We start from the raw sequence: 20,826 nt of genomic DNA on the forward strand, positions 1-20,826 counted from the left end.
TGCAGGTATTGCGGTCTATGCAAACATGACTCTTTGTAAAAAGGTGTCAGTTTTGTTGCCAGATAGAAGGGTTAAAAAAACAATTATCATATTTTAACTGGCAAATGAGGTTCCCATAGTGTAGATGCTTGCCCCGAGCTCTCATTCTCTGATGGTGCATTGTCTTTGAGTTGTGCGCCTTTTGGCGTCATCTGGTCCAACCCATGTGAGACTAGGCTCTAAGGAAAGCTGTCTCGGGTGTGGACCAATCAACTTCAAGGACAGTGCACATTATCAGAGTTATGTTCTTTGGTTTGTATTATGACTGCAGGTATTGCGGTCTATGCAAACATGACTCTTTGTAAAAAGGTGTCAGTTTTGTTGCCAAGCAAAGACCCCACAAGACAAGAAGTAATGCATCAGTTTTATTTATCACAACTTAAGCAAAGCAACTTAAGATCAGAAGCTCGTTTCCAATCCCTTTGAAGGAGTCGTGTGACGCCTCTTCGAAACAAACAAAGCCACCGTGGCGCTTGCTGCGACAGCCATCACCAGCGCAGCCACTCCCAGACCAAGGACGGGAGCAGCACCTGTAAAACAATTGAGAGAAAGGGCTGGTGGTTAACTGCGGTGCCGTAAAGCTAGGGTTTTTTCCCACATGCTGGAGGTTGTGGGGGCATTTGACCTATCCAAGTATTTGGTCAAGGTGTGAAAGGCGTACTGTTCAAATTTGTCACTCACCAAGGTTTGCCATTTCACACTGGTGGATGGCTTTAGTTCAGCACGTCACATGTTATGTTATTAAAAAAGCAATCACAAATATCATATTATTAGGTATGGTAAACATATTTACATCTGACGACCAAAGCACATTTAAGGAGGATCATGGCAATATTTGTTGGTCATACCTTTTAGGGCACTGCTGTAATATCAATGTTTTGTACCTTTTCAACTTGTTATTGGGGAAGGGGGTTGTAGTTGGATGTCATAGGCCCTTTCAAAAGGAGTAAGAAACCAGACTTCCATAAACAAATTGCTTCCTCCCCAAACTGCAAAAAGTTCCGTATAGAGATTAAGTATTACAGACTGCCAAACCATGAGAGCTCAACCTTAAAGCGTCATTGCCTCATGGATGTTCAGGTTTTAAATCAAGTCTGCATTAACCGCACGTACTTTTGGTGAACATGCTCCTTTTATATTGGTATCATCTTTGAAACGGATTGGTCTACACCAGACCACCTTCTTTATGGGTGAGTCCGAGTCAAACCAGAATACGCCAAAAGGCAAACAGTACAACGACAGTCCATGCATCAGAGCATTTATATCCCTGGGCGAGCAGATACATCATGGGACCTTTTTTCCAGTATCAAAGTATGAGAAATGGTTTTTAACCGAGACTGGAAAAAATGTGCCATGAAAGAATTTGGTAGCTTTACCTTTGGATGCAGATGTAGAAACCCGTGGCTGCTGCTGTTTTGCAGGGCTGCTTGGCTCGGCACCATCTGAGAAGGGCTTGGCAATCACGATGGGGCCCAGCATCACATCTTCCACCGCATACGACGGTCCTGAGTGAGAGGACCACATTAGTAATGTGGCGAAGGCCCAGGCTTAAGCCCATACACAACTGATGATGATTGCTTGTGTTGCAATCCAAAAGCTATGACAATTTAATGTTTAATTTTTTTTTATTTCCCTTCTACGTGACTTTACGGAATAAACCAAGAATATGAATCCCTGCAGTCACAAAAGCTTTAAATCGAAATTAGTTCTATTTAGTTTACTTGGCACATTACTTATTTCAATCGCGATGCCTCCATTCCTGATTGCCACATACCAACACCATTATTTAGGCAAGGCTTACATAGTGAATGTCGCAGTTTGGCTTTTCTGACACTTTCCAAGAACGTAACTCCCTTGATATTCAAGGTTCTCTGTACAAGACTAAATGGCTGAATACGACGGTTGTACTCACCAGTCACTGCTGCCACATCCCTGCGCCTTCTTCCACTGGGGCACGTGGACTCGCAGCAGCTGCACACCGAGTCCGAGCCATCAGCAGAGACCCACCTGCATTGCACACAAACGTCGTCTGTAGTTACACAGGCAATGCACACTCGTATCCGTTCACATTTGAGAAGTGCCGATTGAGCACCCGTTCAGGGCAAGCACCGTACAGTGGTGATCAGCTTGAGAAAAAAAAAAAAATCTATGAAGGCGAGGCTCGGTTGATACTCCCGAGATTAGCCACGAGTGATATTTGAACTCTGGCTATGAGGCTGAGATTTTTCAAAAGGAGCTCAAACGAATGACAGACGTCGTTTGCAGGCTGCTACACTAGTTGCTAAACTCAAGACAAGTGCAGGCTATGACCAATAAATCACCTGAATACATCTAAACAAGAGAAGACCCGTGGGACTGCACAGGAAATGTTTTAATACTAGTTGCAGCTAGAAACCAAAGTCAGGTCTCAGGGATATTAGTTAAGCACACAGGCATGCAATAATATGTAGGCCATATGCAAGGCATGGATTGAGCTATTGGATGAAGACACTAAAAAACAAATTGCTGGGCAATGCAAGGAAGCAGACCAACCTGTATGCAGCCGAGGGGCTGTAGGTGCAAGCTTTATTGACAGCCGTAGGAGATGTAGCAACATCTGCAACCTTCAGCTGGCAGAAGACGAAAACCTGGACCGAGAAGAGGAAGATGGTTATTACTCAACCACACTGCCTACCACGTTGCTAAAAGGTGGTTTCTGTAGAAGCCTGCATGACAGTAGATCACCTGATCGCCATTGTTGGTCAACGTCGCAAGGAAGCGGAAGGAATCTATGAAGAAGCGAAGGACGTTGTCACTTTGCCGGAGCAGGAAGCCAGAAGTAAGGTGAGCATCATACGAAACTTTGCCATCCACCAGACACCTGCACAGGCACCGTAGATGTACGACACGTGACTTTACATAGGGCAGGCCAGCAGAAAGCCAGCGCTAGGAGACGTAGTACTCCTCTTCCACTGTATAATACGGCAGAGGGTGCGCCAAGCCCACCTCTTAAGGGGCCCCTCCCACTCGCAAACCAAATCAGTCCCCAATGACGCACATTGACCACATCTCTCATCAGTAACGTACCGACAGACACCACATGATAAAAATCATTAACCATACACCTGGTCAGGCTTAACCATCAGAGCAAGATTTCAGCATTCCAAGGTGAGGCTCTGTTATATACTCAAGCAGTGGAATGTCACCTTTAAGACAAGGAGCATAAACATGCATTAGGTGGGATTAAGAGAGAAATCTCACCCAGCGTTAGAAATTATTTGGTAGCTGACGGGAGAGTTCCTGTCCGGAACCGGGGTTGCAAAGCAGCTGACCACGAAGATCCGGAGAGGAACGTGGTTCAGTGTCTGCACGCTCGCCTCGACATGCAGAGTGTGGCCCAGCTGGTATACGGTGGAAGGTCGCGTCACACTCCAGTCGTCTTCATGAAAGAAAACACAATTAGACATCTTCAAAACACAATTGCCAAGGCCGAGTGCAGACTAAAAGCGCAGCCAGGAAAGTGCTTGCTCACGCCACTGCTTGTGGAAGAAACCAAGATAAATCATGGTACCTCCCTTTGCCAGTACCAAAATGAGAATAGGTTTCCCTTTTTTCTGGCAACATGTGTTAAGATGTTAGAACAGCAAACTGAAACGTTTTACAAAGGAATCATGTCTGCATTAACCATATGTATCATCTTTGAAACTCATTTGGTGGAAACCAGAGACAGCTTTCTTTCTGGCAGTCTTTCGTCTCGACAGAAAGCCGTCTGGTGTGGACCAATCGGTTTCAAAGACAATGCATATGTTAGCAGTTGTTTTGTTTGCATTCTGACCACAATTAGTGGTTAATGTAGACACGATTCCTTGTAAAAAAAGGTCTGTTTGGTGTTTTAACATCCAAACAGCACAGTTTGTGCCAGAAAAAAAGGGGTAAACCTATTCTTAAACCTCAGATAAAGTATAGAGACCTCAGGCATATATCTGGCCTATTCTTCAATACCAAGTACACATCTTGAAGGGTTTATAGTCCAAATTGCCATCCTGGTAGTAGCCATTTGCATAATAGGCAATCAACGTCCTCAAATCACCACTGACCGGTCATGAGCCTCAGCGTGAAGCTCAGCTGTTGTTGCATAACTTTGGCGCTGCTGAAGGGGATCCATGTGGGTTTGATGGCATTGCTGGACACGTTCCCCTTCCTGCAGTCCGGAAGAGATCAGGTACACATTCTCTACAATGAGCAGAGGTGGGTGATGCTCAACTGCACCAATTTGTGACCAGATTATTATTGCAATGTCGCTAACATCTTACAACGAATAGACAAGCGAAGAGATACAGAACCATATTTTCATAGTATATTTAACATCGCAACTTGCAAGACTTTTATCCGACGAAGACCAAATAAGAGTAAGTAGACGACTTGGGGGAATGGACTATAATTAAGGGAACCGTGGTTTACACAGTATGCAATGCATGTGTAATATTGTAAATTACGGCAGGAGACCACTTGACGGGTAGCACACTTTATTAACACTTGTCTTTGCCACAATAACACGTGTGGTCACTACAGCTCACGCGACACGTTCCACCCGGCTACACACACAGGCATTCCAGCCCCGTAGCATCCAGGGGAACCTACAGACCCCACCCCAGCTTGGGTATGGGTCACGACCACTGGGTCCCGCGGCCGGGCCCTCACACGGACGTCCGGCCCCGGGTCCCAAGGTCCCACCTCTGAGCCACACAGGGTCCCGGTCCTTACAAGGACAGCGGGACTAGGTGTCTCAGGGCTCTATCTCTTCCTCCTCCGTCTTTACTGGTCACCAACTCCCCGAGCGCCCGCGCGCACCGCCTTTTATAGTCCTTCGCTCCCGAGGAGACGGAGCCTATGCGGACCGCGATGTGAGCACCCACCCTAGTCGACCAATCACCACGCGCTGTCACACGATCCATCACTGTCAGCGCGCGTCACCACTACACAGCCAATCACCACGCACTGCCCCACGATCCCTACTGCCAGCGCGTATCACCCCTACACATGCACCACTTCAGGCGTGGACACTTGCAAGGCTGGATGTTTGAGGCAGTCCATGACAGGCGTTTAATGTGAACCCATCAGTAATGTTGCCACTAAAAACCCCCACGACAGACAGCACAGGGAGACTTTCCATCGGTGGATTAACTCGCTGACATTGGCTTTATTGAAACTCAGGCCTCGCAAAGCACAAGAACACGCAATTGCATTAAGTTATAAAAGACACCGGTAGAATTGCAAGCCGTTCAGCTGGACTTCAAAATTAAGCAAATTTCAACGAGACTACTGGTGAACTCGCCTGGGATAGCGGCAAACGACCGGCACGGCGACGTAGTTTGTGCGGATAATGCTCGTGTTGGACGTGGGGCGGTAGTAGAGGTAGTTCTCGTAAGACAGCAGCTCTGCACTCATCTAAGAAGGGAGGAAGATGTGGGGTTTATTACTTATTGCAATTCTAGCGGAATAATAATAAAAAAGCTCAAACACCTTGGTGAAAGACCCAATGCAGCTGTTCCTTGGTTTAAATAATTCACCTAGCTCATGTCACCCATAAAAACACCCACACAAACCATGGCAAATGCAGATTCCCAATGTATTATGGAAGAATAAAAACGCTCTAATGTACGACTGGTCAACCGGAACGGACCTTTACACAATAATGCAATGATCGATCTACAAATATCAAGAGGATTTCAAAGCGACAAACCCCGCTGTTATTGAAGAAGTCTGGCTCGACTCGAATGCGGAATTGTAATTCTTCTGCATCTACACTCTGCCAAAACATAAAGCAGTTGGATTGCGCAGATTATGTTACAGCAGCACTAGCAGCCAGTTACCTGGAGGCTGCTGCCACAGCTTTCCAGTGCGTAGAGGAAGGTCACCGTCCCAGCAAGGGCGTCGCTCCCAGTGACGGGGCAGGCTGGTACTCCCAGGGACAGGTCACTCGCCTGGGCCAGGTGACCCGTGCCGAACAGGTCCCTGCTCACGGTCAGCGTGAGCGTCGCCTCGTCACACACCACACTCACCGTGGCGGAGGTGGCCACTGCAGCTGGCGGTGCCGCACGGGACGAGACGCGAGTGTTACCCAAACAGTGACACAGGTGGTCAGTGAAGACGTAGAAAGTCTCAGAGCCTCGAGTCAATCATCCACACACGGAGCTGCTAATACAAGAGTTCGAATTCCCCAGTAGCACCTCAATAAATGTATACACGCGTCACGACAGGTTAAGAATACGTTTTGGCAATCCACTACTGGATCAAGTCTCGCACATTGCGGTCGTCAGTTTGACCATACAGATCAGTACGGGCTGAATTAGGGCAAAGCCCCAGGTCTAGACACATCTCGCAAATGTTAACATTACCAGGACGCAAATTCGTGTTCAGGTATATAGAACAGTGAATTAACCACCACGCCACACTACCAAGCCCATCGTTAGTACGTGTATATTATGGTGTTAACATTAGTAAACACGGCAGTTACATTACACGACGAATAAAAACGTTTGTAAAATAATCTTTCGACCAAACTCTGCTCACCAGAGGCAAGACATAACCCCAAGACCGCAAACAAAGCCCTCGTGGTCTCCATCGCAAGGACAACAAAAAACCGAGACTTAGCACGGCACCAGCAGAGCCAACGCAGCTACTGTCCCGACTCGGGGCTTTTATCTGCGCGCGGCCTCATTCAGTTTCAGTAATGAGCCAATTAACTCCTCCTGCGTACGTGCCACGTGATTTGCGGTGCAGCCCCTATCCATGCACGTGCGCCGAGATCGAGCAAACCTCTACTGATGAGACAATGAGTGACTCGATCTGCTTTGATAAAATCTCGCTGATTAGACAATGCGTGGGTGGATCTGATCCAATCTGGATCGGGATCGCTGAGGGCTCTCCATATAAAAGGGGTCCATGGCCTAAGCGAAGCGACGCAGCCGATGATTTGTTTTACGATGGCGGCTCAGCGAGTTGTTCTCCTGCTCCTGACCAGGTGAGGAGGCGGAGGGGCGTGCTGAGTGGTGTTCGGGGATGTTCATCAACAGCTCTGGATAATGAAGTATTATGTACGTTTGTAAGAGAGGGCGTTTCCATATCGCTTTGGGTAACTGACCTGCATGGAGAAATGCATTGAGATAAAAATGTGGAAATGCGGTCCTGAAATGTCTCTCTTGCCCCATTGTGGGTGGTGCGGTTCCAAAGGTGGCTTTGCGTGGCGCTGTTTACACCAACTCCTTCGTGCACCGTGCTGGCCCTTGAATAGGCCCTTCCTAAAATCGCTACAGGGCCACTTATTTTTTTGTGGGGGGGGTGCGGTGTTTGCCTCTCTCTCCTCCCCCTGCGTTCTCTCGTCTTGGCGGTCACGTGTCTCGTGCTCCCCGCAGCTTCCTCTGCCTGGGCTCCGTCCACGCGAGGCTTCGACAGTCGCTGGGACCGCGGATGCTGGGGGAGCCGAGTGGTAGGGGGCGCTGCTGCTGCTGCTGTCGCCACATGACAACCACATCGCGCATTCTCTCAATACCGCTATCGTGTGTCTGGACACCGCCATGCACAAGACTAATGGCGGCGTGTCTCGGTGAACTGGAAAAGCGTTACCGGCGACACGAGTTGCCAACCAGAGCGCTGCCTGGACGAGATGGGGGGGGGGGGGGTGAATTGTTGTGCGCCTGCCGTTGGAGCGGTCACGTAACGCGACGTGATGGCTGCCGTTGGGCATAGGCCGGCACATGGATAATTAATAATCCTCCGGCGCATGGAAAAGGGGGCGTTCGGGGACATTAACTCTCCCTTGCACGTTCCTTTTTTACGATAATAACTTTTTCAAAAATATGGCTGGTGACTGATTGGCACGGCCCTTGCAACTTTACTTAAAATAGTAAATTGTACAACATTTGACTGCGCAGGACTATAAGTAAAACTCGCGTGGCAAAATCATCATGGCCTTGTTCCTTTCCATTGTAGTAACAACGAACTGTACACTCGCGTTGATAATTTGCATTTATCAGGCTCTACCTTGGCAACTTTCCACTACAATTTCAAGAATCTAATGCAGGGGTCTACAACCAAAATATCATATTTCAACCAGCGGCTTCGAAGCTGCAGGCTGACAATCCCTGGTGTGAGGTTCATACTGTCGAGTCGTGCTCGTACCTTTTGAATTTGCGCCAAATAACAACACCTTACAGACTTGTGTGCACAGAAAAGGGAAGGGACTGATGTGCGCCCACCCAGCAACCGCCACGGGCTGTGTTTTTAATTGCTCCATAAGGTGCAGTTGATGTTGACGTCTCAATTTCTGACCTGCCTCCCCCAGGTCTGCTGACGCAATGCCTCTCCTCCACCCTTGGTTTTTCTGTGGGATGGAACAGCTCCTCTCACAGCGACTACCGTGTCTTTGTACGGAGTGAGTCCACCAGCTTTCACTTCAATCGTGATGACATAATTAATCGTCTTGATCCATTGTATGATTGACTATATGACGCTTCTCAAGGATCCTAGCAACTTGATTCAGGGCTGAGATTCTCTGGCCACTTGTTTGTCCCAACTGCTTCGTTTTTGATGCGTTATGACCTCTGCAGTTTTCCTATTCGGTGTCGCTTTTTAGGTTTTTTTTGGTTCACTCTGCGTTGTGAAATGTAGTTCTTATGAACGATGGGAAATTTAAGTATATTGGGTTCATTTCAACTAGTCTAATACAGCAGACGACAATCAACCCTTATTTTTCCATAGGATAAATGCGTGTGTTTATGACAATTGGTTTTTTACCCTTTTATCTGGCAACAAAACTGACACCTTTTTTACAAGGAGTCATGTTCGCATTGACCACAATACCTGCAGTCTGAATGCAAACAAAAACATAACTCTGGTAATGTATGCACTGTCCTTGAAATTGATTGGTCCACACCCGAGACGGCTTTCCTTGGAGCCAATTATCATATTTTGCTACTGGCAAACGAGGTTCTAATGGTGCATGTGTTTACTAAACGGTTGAATCCCTTATTTATCAATGCCTCCTTTTTGCTTGCATAGGCAATGGGCTCTCCCTTCCTTTCATTGGAACATGTCATGCAAGGTGATACCTTCTGTTATAAACTGAACCTGGTGACTCCGGTCAGACTCTGGTTCTCTACTTGCATCGTCTGCATTTCGCACCGGAATCCTCCGTTGTCGACTTAGGCGCTCTTGTCGATAAAACTGACACTCAGCTATTAGACGAGGTCGTTGTGCAGGTTTGGGAGTAGCGTAACTCCAGCAGTGTATTGAGTTCCCTGTGTCCTGGAGACGTTCCTGGAACCGTGGAGAATTCCTATTCGCGTTCACTGACGACATACTTTGTTCTCCTTGCAGTCACGCTACCCACGTGAACTTTTGGTGCGCAATCCATCCAAATGCAGGTTTCTCTAATTTTGTTTTTGATGTCTCCAGCGGTGCGGAATGAGGCCGTGGATGTGGAGTCTGTGCACGGGGACTGCGGCTTCTCCATTGCGAGGGACGGTGCTGCGCTCCACTTCACCGCTGCTGGTGATGCCTGCCACGTGCGCGTGGAGGTGAACACGAAGAGACCGTTGTGACTTGCGTCGATCCTATTATTTGCTGGGACTGCTGTGGTAGTAGCGAAATTGTTTCGCAATCCATAACCGATCGGCCATCACGTGCCCACCGATATTGTCTGGCCAGAATCGAATTTGATTTTGTCTACTCTGGTATTTTCCCCTCCACGTTTGCTTAGCTCGTGCATTTATTTTTAAAGTTCAAAGATTTTTTTGTAATGCCGTCCACTCTGGAATTTGTTTTCAGTTGGTTTGCATTGCCTTTTAAATTTATTCCTACAATGTATTATTATTTTGATCATCTCTCGGTGGTAGCGACTTTGTTTCTAGATTATACAGCAGCTCTTTCGCTTGACTGGTATCCCTGGACAATCTATGCAATGCTCATTCCATATATCTTATCAAGATCATGCCATCTTTGTCTTTTTATCAGATTTACCTTGGTTTGCACTTGCCATTTGTGCTCTTGTTCATTGTAGTATGCCATGTCGCTACATTACTCTTTAAACCAATCCTAAGTATCCTTTCTTGCCCCATGGCCTTGCCTCATTGCATTGCTTTTTTGTCTTTAGTCTCCGTCTTATCTCTAGCATAAATGTTCTCTTCCGGTGCTTAACGGTAAAGGATATGCCATCTAGACGTCCATGTCACCCAAGTGGTCACCTTAATAGAGGCAATGTGTGAACGGTTAACTGGTGTTTACATCACACAAAATACACGGCAAAACAAGCTTTCAGTTGATGTAATTCACGTCTGCCAATGGATGCAGCTTTCGCAGTACTATTCAATGCAAAGATGGGAATCGGAGCAGTTTGATGCTTGGTATAGAATTAACGGCTCTGTATTGCTACAGAAGGTCCCTATCCAAGCTGACAAATATTGCGTACGGGGCTTACTTGACCATGTATGATCTACAACAATGAAATGTAACGTTGTCAGACCAAACCAACATACGAGCTTGTGCCAGAAAGATGTGTGCTACTTGGGGTTACTTGCACAAGACATAGACGTGAAACCAATAATAAATGTGTATTTGCCACCCAATGGGCTAATTGCCCAGGGATCGTGATTCCCGTGTGAAGGGTGAATTTGTGGGAAGAATAATGGAGTATTTGTGGCAAGGTGGATATGGAGAATGTATTAAACACGCGTAGATAAGCGCAGCATCCGTTTGTACAATAACAAGGGTTAACCTGGGAAAGTGATTTCGGACCCAGGAAAGCAACCCCCACGTGCGGTCTGGTCTGCCTGTCTTAATTTGGGTGGCAGGTGGTGGCGGATTTCCTATTGACAGTTTTACTTGTCATTAGCCTGGCCTCGCCCATCAATGTCGAATGCACAATCTACTGATTTGTTTAAGCCTTCCTGGACAACTGGCCCCGAGTCCGATGTTGAGGGCTGCTGATTTCACCAGGACGGCAGGAGGAAGATCCAGGTGGAGCTGCAGGAGATGCGGCAGGGGCTGAATAGACTCGTCTGGGCTTTCACCATCGACTGCCCTGAGAACCTAAGATCGGCGAGAGCTGGCGGTGAGTACCTTTGACTTGACGCTGCTAATCGGACCCACAGACTGCACTACCTATGACTTGGTGCTCTAGAATGGGTCTGCTGGGTCAACGGCTGCCTTTTTGTATCGACCCAGATCATCTCTCCTGGTGCTTTTGCAATGATGATGCGTTTCATGCCCTTGGCTTTTACTGGACAAACTTGCTGCTTTTGAATCATTTTTCAATGCAATTTCCCCCAATGGCTGATTGCAATAATTGCACCATATAAACTCCTTATCCTAATGCACTGCTGGTTGGTGCTGCCCTGGGTCTTGAGGGTTAGTTTTACCATGAATAACCACGCTGCTCCTTGTTGGCCGAGGTTGAGTGGCACTAACCTGCAATGCAACAATTTGTGCTGCACTGCCATAGCCTTTTACAGCCAGTGAGCACGGTGTTTCTCCATTCTTTGCTATACACTCAACCCTGCTCCGCTTCTGGAAGTGGGTGCATTGCCCGAGTGATTTGGTCATGTGCCAAGTAACACTCATTCACATACTTGACACGTGGCTCAAACGATGCCGTTTTATTTTAAGTACGTGTGGGGTTTTATACGATGACCTGTTGTGCTCCTGCTGCTGTTAGAGATCGCCACGTGCTCTGGTCAGAGCAGAAACTTCCCATGCAACTCTGTGCAGAGTGTCCCGAGCACGGACGTCTGTGCACGGAGTGGCTGCTGCTACGACCCCACTCTACGCCGCTGCTTCTACAATGAAGCTGGTACGTAGCCGACTCGAAACAGAGGTTCCATAATTCACTACCTAAACTAGGCTCTTGCTGTGAGGTTCTGTGTTGGCACGGTAGCATCCTGCTGTGCTGGTTCCCTGAACTTGTTCCATCACCCCGGGCTACATGGGGCATCTTTCGTGATTCACCAAAATATCCATTACCCTCCCCGCCATGCTCCACCCAGTGTGCACCACAGATGGGCGCTTTGTGGTGCCCGTGTCTCGGAACCTAACGTCTCCGCCGCTGGACCTGAGCACCGTGCACCTGACTGGCAGTAGCAGTGCGCAGTGCAGCCCCGTGCTGGTGTCTGCAGACCTTGCAGTCTTTGACGTACCCATGGCAGCGTGTGGTGCCACTGTGCAGGTACTGGGCTCCTGGACTCTGCTTTGCCCTGCCCCCATCCTGATGGTTGTTGTTTGACCTTGTTGAAGTGCTGCATCGGGACCCTTCACGATGCACAACTCCTTTGATGTGCAGAGCACAATCGTGCACGAGTTGATAACGAACAGCAAGGTCACTTTATGATTGAATGTCAAATGAATCGAGTGCTAAAGCAGAATTTGGGTGGCTCCTAATATATAATTTGTTGCTAATTTGGACTCCTGGCCAGTACCACTTATCATTCTTCTACTTGATCGCTCAATGGCATTATCGTTTGTGTCCAGTGGAGTGGGCAGGAGCTCGTGTACGAGTTGATGTTGGTCTCCGAGCGGGAGCTCTGCATTGATGGAAGCGTCGCCATCACCAAGTCGTCCACATACAAGTAAGCACTGCCACACCCCTCTGCAAGTGCTATGCTCATCAGGGTCAAGCATGAGTCTTGCAGAGGAGACCCACCCCCATAAATGTCCACTGTCCCTGCGACCATAAATATTTGCAGAACCGTGACAAATCAGCTTTCTTATTCAACTATTTATTTATTAAATTGGGACATTGAACGCACAAGGGCGCCTTTTCCTCGTCACGGAATCTTTAACATCTTGAAGTAGTAGGAATATAGCTTGTGGCTAATGTAAACACGGTATTAACCAAGGTGGTCCCTATACTGGTACGTCTGCAAAACACTATCGGTCCGCTGTGTCCCTCCTGCAATCTCTTGCTGCCGTGAGGGCGTTGTGCATGCCTTTGGCTGGTTGTGTCTGTTTACCAGTGTAATAAATGACTGGACCACGATGTCTGGCTCAGTGTCCTTTATTATTCGGTTCGTGCTGTACACCCACACGGCTGTCTTGACTCGGTAGCTTCTCCACGGTGCTGACTCCAATGTCGGCCCGATCCACAACAGCAGCTCCGCTGCTGTTTCTCTCCCACAGCCCCCCTTGGCTGTACTCTCTGCTGCTCTCACAGCTTCTTGCTCTCTCTCTCTCTCTCCGCAGCTCCTCCTGGCAGCCACACCGCTGCCTCTAACACACAGCCTTCCTGGCTGTACTCTCCTCTCTCTTCGTCGCTCCTGCGACTCTCTGCAGCCACACCGCTGCCTCTAACACACAGCCTTCCTGGCTGTACTCTGGGGTCGGCCCCCGCTCGCCGGCGGTGCCTCCCTCCTCTCGTTCGCCCTCGTGGCCTCACCCTTTTCCATTCACAACCCGACTGCCTTCCCCTTCCGGTTTACCCGCTTAAAGCCCCGAACCTTCCCCCCACGTCACATGACTCCACCCCCCGTGACATCACCTCCGGAAGGTCGCTTACGCCCGCATTACACCACCCTCCCCCGTAGAAAAATCCCAGCCGACCTCGGCTGACCAATAGCAAATCGTAATGCGGCGAACCGAGCTTCCCCCCCTAAAGGACACTAAGCATATAATATAACAACAAGAACAACAACAGCACAAAGCACAACAACGCACATCCGCATGTCGTACACGACAGCCCCCCGGCCCCAGGATAGAGATGATGTAATTCCGGGCCGCTTAAGAAACCCCCAATAATTACCCAAATAACCGCGATGGACGCCCCAGTATTTACATTTTAACAGCAATATTATTTACACGTGAAAACAACAAAAAAATTTCTGCTCTTACCCACCAGCAGTCCTCCCTTGAGGACCAGCACAGACCTCAGACGTACACAGCATGTACCCACAGTCACTCTCAACAAACCAACAAAACCCCTAATCGCACACCCTCGCGTGGAGAGCCACGCTCCCCAGCGGTAACGTTTAACTCGCCGTAACCCTCACCGTGGTCGTCAACCCACGGCAACATCCATTTACCATACTCTCGGCTAGTGCCATTTCGGGGATGAGCAGCACTCGGCCATGCTCCTCCCTTACTATCCCATCAGCGATGGACACACACCAGCCTCTTATAGTCTGACGCTTTATAGCCAAGGGAAGATCAATCCCTCGGCAAGGCCAGATATCAACGACCCCCCCCATGGGGTAATGTTCTCTTATAGAGACAATAACGCCCTAACCCAAATCCCGTGAGCCCCCGGCACACCAGGTTCAGTCTGCCTCCGCACAACTGAACCATGACTCCCCGAGCCATATGAGCACACGGCCCATTAGTTTAAGACATACCACGGAGGTCTCGCCTCCGGGCTGTCAGGTCAGCCATCAGCCATAGGCCGACGTGACCACCACTCGTGCATCACCCAATCAACAATGGCAGGCATAACAGATGTAATATTTGCCCCACCGAGGTTTTTCCCGCGCGCTCAAAATGGCGGCCCCCTTCGCCCAGCGCGTTCGCGCAATATCTCGCGCGCACTCAAAATGGCGGCCCTTTCCGCAAAGCGCATCGACGCCATACCCCGCGTGTGCGCAAAATGGCGGCCCAACGTGCGAACACGTGGCCAGTTTTCTCCATTCGTGCACCCCAGCTTCCCTTTGCTGGGGGTCACAAATTGCTTCCCCCGTCTTATTGTAACAATCCCAACAACGATAGACGCACAGCCCCAGCTTGCTGCGCGCAGCAGTCATATCGGGGAATTTTTAACCAATATTTTACCAACCACATTGGTTACACAACCCAACTCGCAAAGCAACTCGTGGCTGCATGCGATCAACCGAATACGCGACGCAACTTGGCGCCAATTTACGGTCCCATTAGCATTAACCTTTGAGACACCCACAACGGCGTCATCACGCACCCTCAAAGCGCGCTCTCTCTCTCACAAAGCGCCGTTACCCATAATATACACAAAATCGCGTGTACATAACATCCATACGACCAAATAATAGGGTCCCCCTCGAATTTGTTACCAATTTCCAAACAGGTACGCACAATTAATAACATCCCAATCCCAATAGTCAATCAATGCATCGCACCCCATAACCGTACAGAACGGTGTAACAGAACATACAGTCAGCATATCGCGATCACACGCGCACATTTAAGCACAATAGCAAACCGATCTGCAGGTAACCAACACACCATTAATCCAGTCGTAACATTGCAGCAACAACACAAATATTCTCTCTCTTGCAACAACCACATCGCACCTAGCACCTCGCAGCACAATACACCAAAAAAATATATATATATTTTCCAATTAAGCCCATCGCACAAGGTAACCCACGAGATGATACAGCGCAAGATACCCGACGCTCCCGAGTTAATAATTAACTTCGACATCAATATAACAACTCCACACCGCAGCGCACACACTCAATTTAACACTCAGCAAGCACAGCATACTCTCCGTCCATTCTCAACACACGTACACACTTTAATTGACACCGAGCAACAAGCAGATAGCGCGTTCATCGTTATTACACACACATACACACTTTCCGAACCGCGCTCCGCACAATCGAGTCATGAGAGAACAAAATCGCCCCCACCCGGCCCTCGAAAGATGGGTGAGGTGTGTGTAAAGGCCGGTTGCGTATCGTTACGACCCGCCCGGGGCTGCAGCAAGAAGAGGATGGCAGGGCGGCAACTTGAGTCGTCTCGCAGAACTCGTTCGGCGACTTGACTGCTCCGTTGTCACGCACCCGAGCCAGGACGGGAGAGCTCCCGCCCCAGCAGCTGTAGCGTCGTCGTCCTCTCCTCGCAGCTCCCCCTCGCAAAATAGCAGCTCACAGCAGGCTGCTCTCCCCGCGGCACCTCCAGATGGCAGCGCAAGGCTGCCTCTCCGCCGCGATGTTGAAGATGGCGGCGTCTCCCCGCCGCGGTGAAGACAAGATGGCGGCTTCCCGCCGTTTCTCCCCTGCCACGCCCAAGATGGCGTCTTCGTGCCACGTGGCAGATGGCGCTGGCAGCGCAGGCAAGGCGTCGGCCTGCAGACCACCATCGGCTTTCCCCACTGCCGTCGTCGGCGTGGTGAGCTCACACGGATTCGCCAGCACGATTTTCCAGGTCTCCAGCTGCGCCATCTGTCTCAATCGTAAGTCGGATGATGCAGCAGATGATGGCACAGGAATATTCTTTCTTCCGAGCCGTTTTGACAAGCCGTTTCACTTCTGACACCAGTGTAATAAACGACTGGACCACGATGTCTGGCTCAGTGTCCTTTATTATTCGGTTCGTGCTGTACACCCACACGGCTGTCTTGACTCGGTAGCTTCTCCACGGTGCTGACTCCAATGTCGGCCCGATCCACAACAGCAGCTCCGCTGCTGTTTCTCTCCCACAGCCCCCCTTGGCTGTACTCTCTGCTGCTCTCACAGCTTCTTGCTCTCTCTCTCTCTCTCCGCAGCTCCTCCTGGCAGCCACACCGCTGCCTCTAACACACAGCCTTCCTGGCTGTACTCTCCTCTCTCTTCGTCGCTCCTGCGACTCTCTGCAGCCACACCGCTGCCTCTAACACACAGCCTTCCTGGCTGTACTCTGGGGTCGGCCCCCGCTCGCCGGCGGTGCCTCCCTCCTCTCGTTCGCCCTCGTGGCCTCACCCTTTTCCATTCACAACCCGACTGCCTTCCCCTTCCGGTTTACCCGCTTAAAGCCCCGAACCTTCCCCCCACGTCACATGACTCCACCCCCCGTGACATCACCTCCGGAAGGTCGCTTACGCCCGCATTACACCAGGATGGTTCTTCAATGCCGCTTCCTTGGAAGTGGAGACCTGCAGCTTGGAGTGCAGGTGAGCACTCTTCCACCGCCACCTCCAGCCACGGCCACTGGGCCCCTCTCCCTGCTGCTCCAGGTCTTCACTGGTGAGTGCTGCCCTCTCCCACACCCTTTACAGCTCTGAGCGGGCAAATCCAACCTTTTTTAGGGGAACACAGGTTGTGATGCCGCTCTACCCAGGGAAGACTTGGGTCTGTATTCAACATTAGCTCTGGCTCGAAGCCAGCTGTAAGTCATGCTTATTTTTTTCAGTGCTGAGCTAAGAGCTCAACCCTGGTTTAATTTTCACCTGATTGCTGGCTGCATTTAATTTTTGGATGCCTCGCCATGGCTGCTGGACTAACTGCTGACCCCTCCAACAAACGGACGACGTGCTAGGCTGTGCTGCCAGAGTATTGTGAACCTGCCAACAGAGTTTATAATTAGCCATAAGTGAACTAGAACGACTTGCACATTCTCCATGGTACGACGTGTAACTTCAAATGCTATTTTCTGGTGAGGTTTTCAATCTACCAGCTGAAACCATGTTAATGTGGGGCCACCATTGAAAGGGATAACAAAGCCCTTAATTCCTATGGATCTACAAAATGCGTCTTTTTGCACAACCCATCAACCAAAACGGTCTACTTGAGGTCATTGTTTAAAGGAAAATTGGACTAGCTTTCTTAGCCTCATTTGTCCATGTCACCTTTGCTTGAACGAATGATTGTCAATAGCTTGGCCAACTGTATTAGCACCTGATTCCCACCCCTCCGTGTGAAACCGTGCCCTTTACAGCATCTACAGACATTTAGAAATGCCGTTGTATACACTATGTAGCCAAACATGCGGAGGTGAGGGTGACAGCCTTTATTATGAAAATACAAATTAACTATCAACCACGGTTTCTATGTCCCCTAGTTCAATTCAAAAGTAATGCGCACGTTTTAGAGGCTTTGTGTTGTGCCTTGTCCAATGTGCTCTAAACAGAACCTTTACACCACTAATCCACGTGCATTGTTAACCATGTCTGCACGCTACCAGACAACTCCTACACCACGCCGTACCAGCCCTGGCAGTACCCGCTGGTAACGCTGCTGGGAACGCCGCTCTACGTGCAGGCGTCACTGCTGCACCGCTCTGACCCCACGCTGGTGCTCTTCCTGAAGGACTGCTGGGCCACGCCCACGGCAGATGCCACCGACCCCACGCAGTGGAAGCTTGTGGTGGATGGGTGAGGCTGGGTGGGGTAGTGCTCTCTAAACCCTTTCTCACTGCCACAGCAGGGCCTGCAGAGGCAACCTGGTTCGAGGCATTGGTTGTCTTTTTTGTTTCCCCACGTAAGCAGAGTTGTGCTAATTAAGTCGCCTTCAATGACAACAGTTCATGTACTGGCATCGCTTAAGCAAGATTGCAGTGCCGTCCAAAATATCGATGGCCACAACGCTCCTTGGGTTGATGTTCTGGATGTTAACACAGCCACCCTCTGCCTCCCAGAGCTGGTGGTTTGTACAAGGCCCGACTACATGCAGTGATGGTTGCATTGCACAGATGCACTGCCTATTGGAATTTGGGCTGTCTTGACTGTAAAGCTGGCCTTCATCCTTGCGTGCAGATTGCAAATACAGATACCTGCATTCAATCCGATGCATGACACTTGCTTTGAATTGAGGGTAAACGGCACTTTTTCCTGTGCAGCTGCCCCGTGCAGTCTCCTTGTTGCAGTGTGTTCTTCCCTGGTGTCGCCGACCTGCCACTGCCTTCTCACAACAAGCGTCTGGCACTCCAGGCCTTCGCCTTCATGAACTCTGACCGCAGCACCACCCGTGACCTCGTGAGTGCCCGATTCTTTCCATCCATTAAAAACCAGGTCACCATGGAGTGATGACGTGTACTGTGTCCAACTGGAGAGGACACAAAAGACTACGTATAACATGGAATACTTTACTTGCTGGAACGATGCATTCTGTCTGCCACAGGTTTACCTGCACTGCTCTATCGTGGTGTGCGACAGCTCCAGCCCCAACTTCCTCACCGAGTGCAATCGGCAGTGTGGACAGACCAGGCGCTACCGTGAGCACCACCGCGACCTCTTGAATATCTTGCGCTTGTTTACCCAGATGACAAAGGGCTTTTCATGTTGGTGGTAATGTTGCTATGTTATCGTTTCTATTTAGAGCACATTTGCTGTGACTTTGCAGACTGGTTTTTAACACGCCGTGGCATGCCATGATGACCTACTCGTTTGATTTTCTGGCGAACTTGACCTGCAGCATATGATGTCCTTTTGTATGGGCCAGTGGTCATCAACCGATTTCTTTTGTTCCAGAGCGCAACGCCATCTCTGACGCTTCCAGCGTGGTAGGAAAGCACGTGGTGTCGCTGCAGGGCCCCGTGCTCTTTGAAGAAGCACCTGTTAACGACGCTGCTCTGCTGTGGCTGGAGGCTCCCTCTTCGTCGTGGGCCTCGGCTGGGACCCTGTCCATTCTCCTCGTCATTGCCACAGGCGTCATTGCGCTCCTGTCTGCTGCCATTGCCGTCAGGAGGCGCAGGAGCCGGGCTGTGGCGCTCGGCGGAAGTAGCTATTGATGACTACTTGTAATTGCTGGAACTTGCATATCTTTTGCAGACCATTGTGGTCAAAACAATAAAATGCTGAAATTCGCTACTACTGTTCTGACCTTTTACGATGAATGTGTGCAATATGTAGACGGTATTAGTCCTGCATTTGGTCACGTTTCTTCCCCAAGGCAAGTCCCTCAAAAGCAGCAACTTGTACTAAGGTTTAGGCCATTGACTTCAAACAAGAGCACTTTGCCATGCTTTAAAGAATCTAAATCCCAGATTTTTTTTTACTTGATGAATCCTTTCTTTCCCCCTAAAACACGCAAATGTGGACATTATGTTCCAGGGACTTTGCATCGCACTAACAAACGATTTCAAAGGTACATCAAGAATGTGGGGTAAAGGGGGAGAAACCGAATACTGCCAACTCTAACCAGCTTTATAAGTAAAGGTTGGGTTGACTTTCTAGGTTGTAGCCTTAGAGCATCTGTCGACATTGCCGAAAGTGCTCTTCCCCTGGAAAAGACACCCACCCCACAACGCTATGGAGGCTTGACTAGACATTCTTTGTGGCCTTGTGCTCGAGTGGCTTGGTGCTTCAGACCCCTGGGTTCTGATGCAGTGACGACGCGTCCGTCTCTAGCTGCATTGTGCTGAATGCTGGAGAAACTCTGCCTCTACTCTGTTCCTCAACGTTTACCTCCTTGGGCATGACCACCACACATGCTGATAGCCCGGAGTCCCCTGTCTACAACTACCTGAACTCTGGTACCTGTGTTTAAACCATCTACCTGAAAACTCTGCTGTTAGGAAGACCGTTTGCGTCTAACACGGCCTGGAAATCCTTGACCCCCTCCCTGAACATCGCCTCCATTCTACCTTAGCGTTTCTCCCCAACGTACTCGCACTGTAAGGACGGACAACCTGTAAAGACCATTTCTCCTGAACTTGTTCAATTCTGCATAACTGACATGACGCATGAAACGGTACTATATTTTTTGGGGTGATTTGAATGTTCCTTTTTAAGTCCTACCTGTCAAAGTAAAAATCGCACACGAAACATCTACGTGACGTATCGCCTGAAATATCATAGTATAAAGTTACTTTGTCCTGAACTGATAACATTTGTAATAACAAGTTCCTTCGGAGTGGGCAGGTCGGAACTTGGTTGCATAACGCATTCGTGCGATCCGTGTCACGCGGCGCAAGCTACGTGGGGCGGCGTGTCACGTGGTGCTGAGCCCAACCGAAGCGCTCTATGAAATACAAATCGAGGGCGTGGTTATGCAAGACAGACAGACAATCCCTGGTGGGCAGTGTGGGACTGTTCCTACCTGTATTAATGTCTAAAGCACCCATATATGCGCACTCCCTCTGCCTTAACGTCATTGT

At 49.4% G+C, this 20,826-nt stretch overlaps 2 protein-coding genes across 2 annotated transcripts; one reads left to right on the forward strand and one right to left on the reverse strand.

Annotated features, from left to right (window-relative positions):
• Positions 1 to 391: 391 nt before the first annotated feature.
• Positions 392 to 6,734, reverse strand: LOC144737686 (zona pellucida sperm-binding protein 3-like). The gene is made up of 10 exons (XM_078620512.1): positions 6,592 to 6,734; positions 5,892 to 6,103; positions 5,354 to 5,466; positions 4,116 to 4,219; positions 3,280 to 3,457; positions 2,764 to 2,899; positions 2,572 to 2,666; positions 1,952 to 2,046; positions 1,416 to 1,544; positions 392 to 569 (listed from the first exon to the last, which is right to left on the reverse strand). Exons 1-10 carry the CDS (start codon positions 6,641 to 6,643, stop codon positions 439 to 441), a joined length of 1,245 nt encoding a protein of 414 aa, XP_078476638.1. The 5' UTR covers positions 6,644 to 6,734; the 3' UTR covers positions 392 to 438.
• A 241-nt stretch (positions 6,735 to 6,975) lies between these two features.
• LOC144737687 (zona pellucida sperm-binding protein 4-like) lies at positions 6,976 to 19,534 on the forward strand. The gene is made up of 13 exons (XM_078620513.1): positions 6,976 to 7,042; positions 7,434 to 7,507; positions 8,363 to 8,452; positions 9,475 to 9,596; positions 11,014 to 11,128; positions 11,732 to 11,866; positions 12,060 to 12,238; positions 12,541 to 12,638; positions 16,849 to 16,976; positions 17,914 to 18,103; positions 18,568 to 18,703; positions 18,849 to 18,942; positions 19,199 to 19,534. The coding sequence occupies exons 1-13, from the start codon at positions 6,990 to 6,992 to the stop codon at positions 19,456 to 19,458; spliced, it is 1,674 nt and encodes a 557-aa protein (XP_078476639.1). The 5' UTR covers positions 6,976 to 6,989; the 3' UTR covers positions 19,459 to 19,534.
• Positions 19,535 to 20,826: the final 1,292 nt, after the last annotated feature.

The sequence above is a fragment of the Lampetra planeri genome, chromosome 72, assembly GCF_965212315.1.
Source record: "Lampetra planeri chromosome 72, kcLamPlan1.2.h2, whole genome shotgun sequence".
NCBI classification, from domain to species: Eukaryota; Metazoa; Chordata; class Hyperoartia; order Petromyzontiformes; family Petromyzontidae; genus Lampetra; species Lampetra planeri.

Excerpts from the sequence above, each read along its gene's own strand:
- LOC144737686 (XM_078620512.1), bottom strand. The coding sequence starts at position 6,643 with ATGGAGACCACGAGGGCTTTGTTTGCGGTCTTGGGGTTATGTCTTGCC. Across the intron at positions 5,467-5,891 it reads GCTGTGGCAGCAGCCTCCAG|ATGAGTGCAGAGCTGCTGTC; the intron begins GTAACTGGCTGC and ends CTCCCTTCTTAG. Across the intron at positions 4,220-5,353 it reads GTCGTTTGCCGCTATCCCAG|GAAGGGGAACGTGTCCAGCA; the intron begins GCGAGTTCACCA and ends TCCGGACTGCAG.
- LOC144737687 (XM_078620513.1), top strand. The coding sequence starts at position 6,990 with ATGATTTGTTTTACGATGGCGGCTCAGCGAGTTGTTCTCCTGCTCCTG. Across the intron at positions 12,239-12,540 it reads CGTGTGGTGCCACTGTGCAG|TGGAGTGGGCAGGAGCTCGT; the intron begins GTACTGGGCTCC and ends GTTTGTGTCCAG. Across the intron at positions 16,977-17,913 it reads GCTGCTCCAGGTCTTCACTG|ACAACTCCTACACCACGCCG; the intron begins GTGAGTGCTGCC and ends GCACGCTACCAG.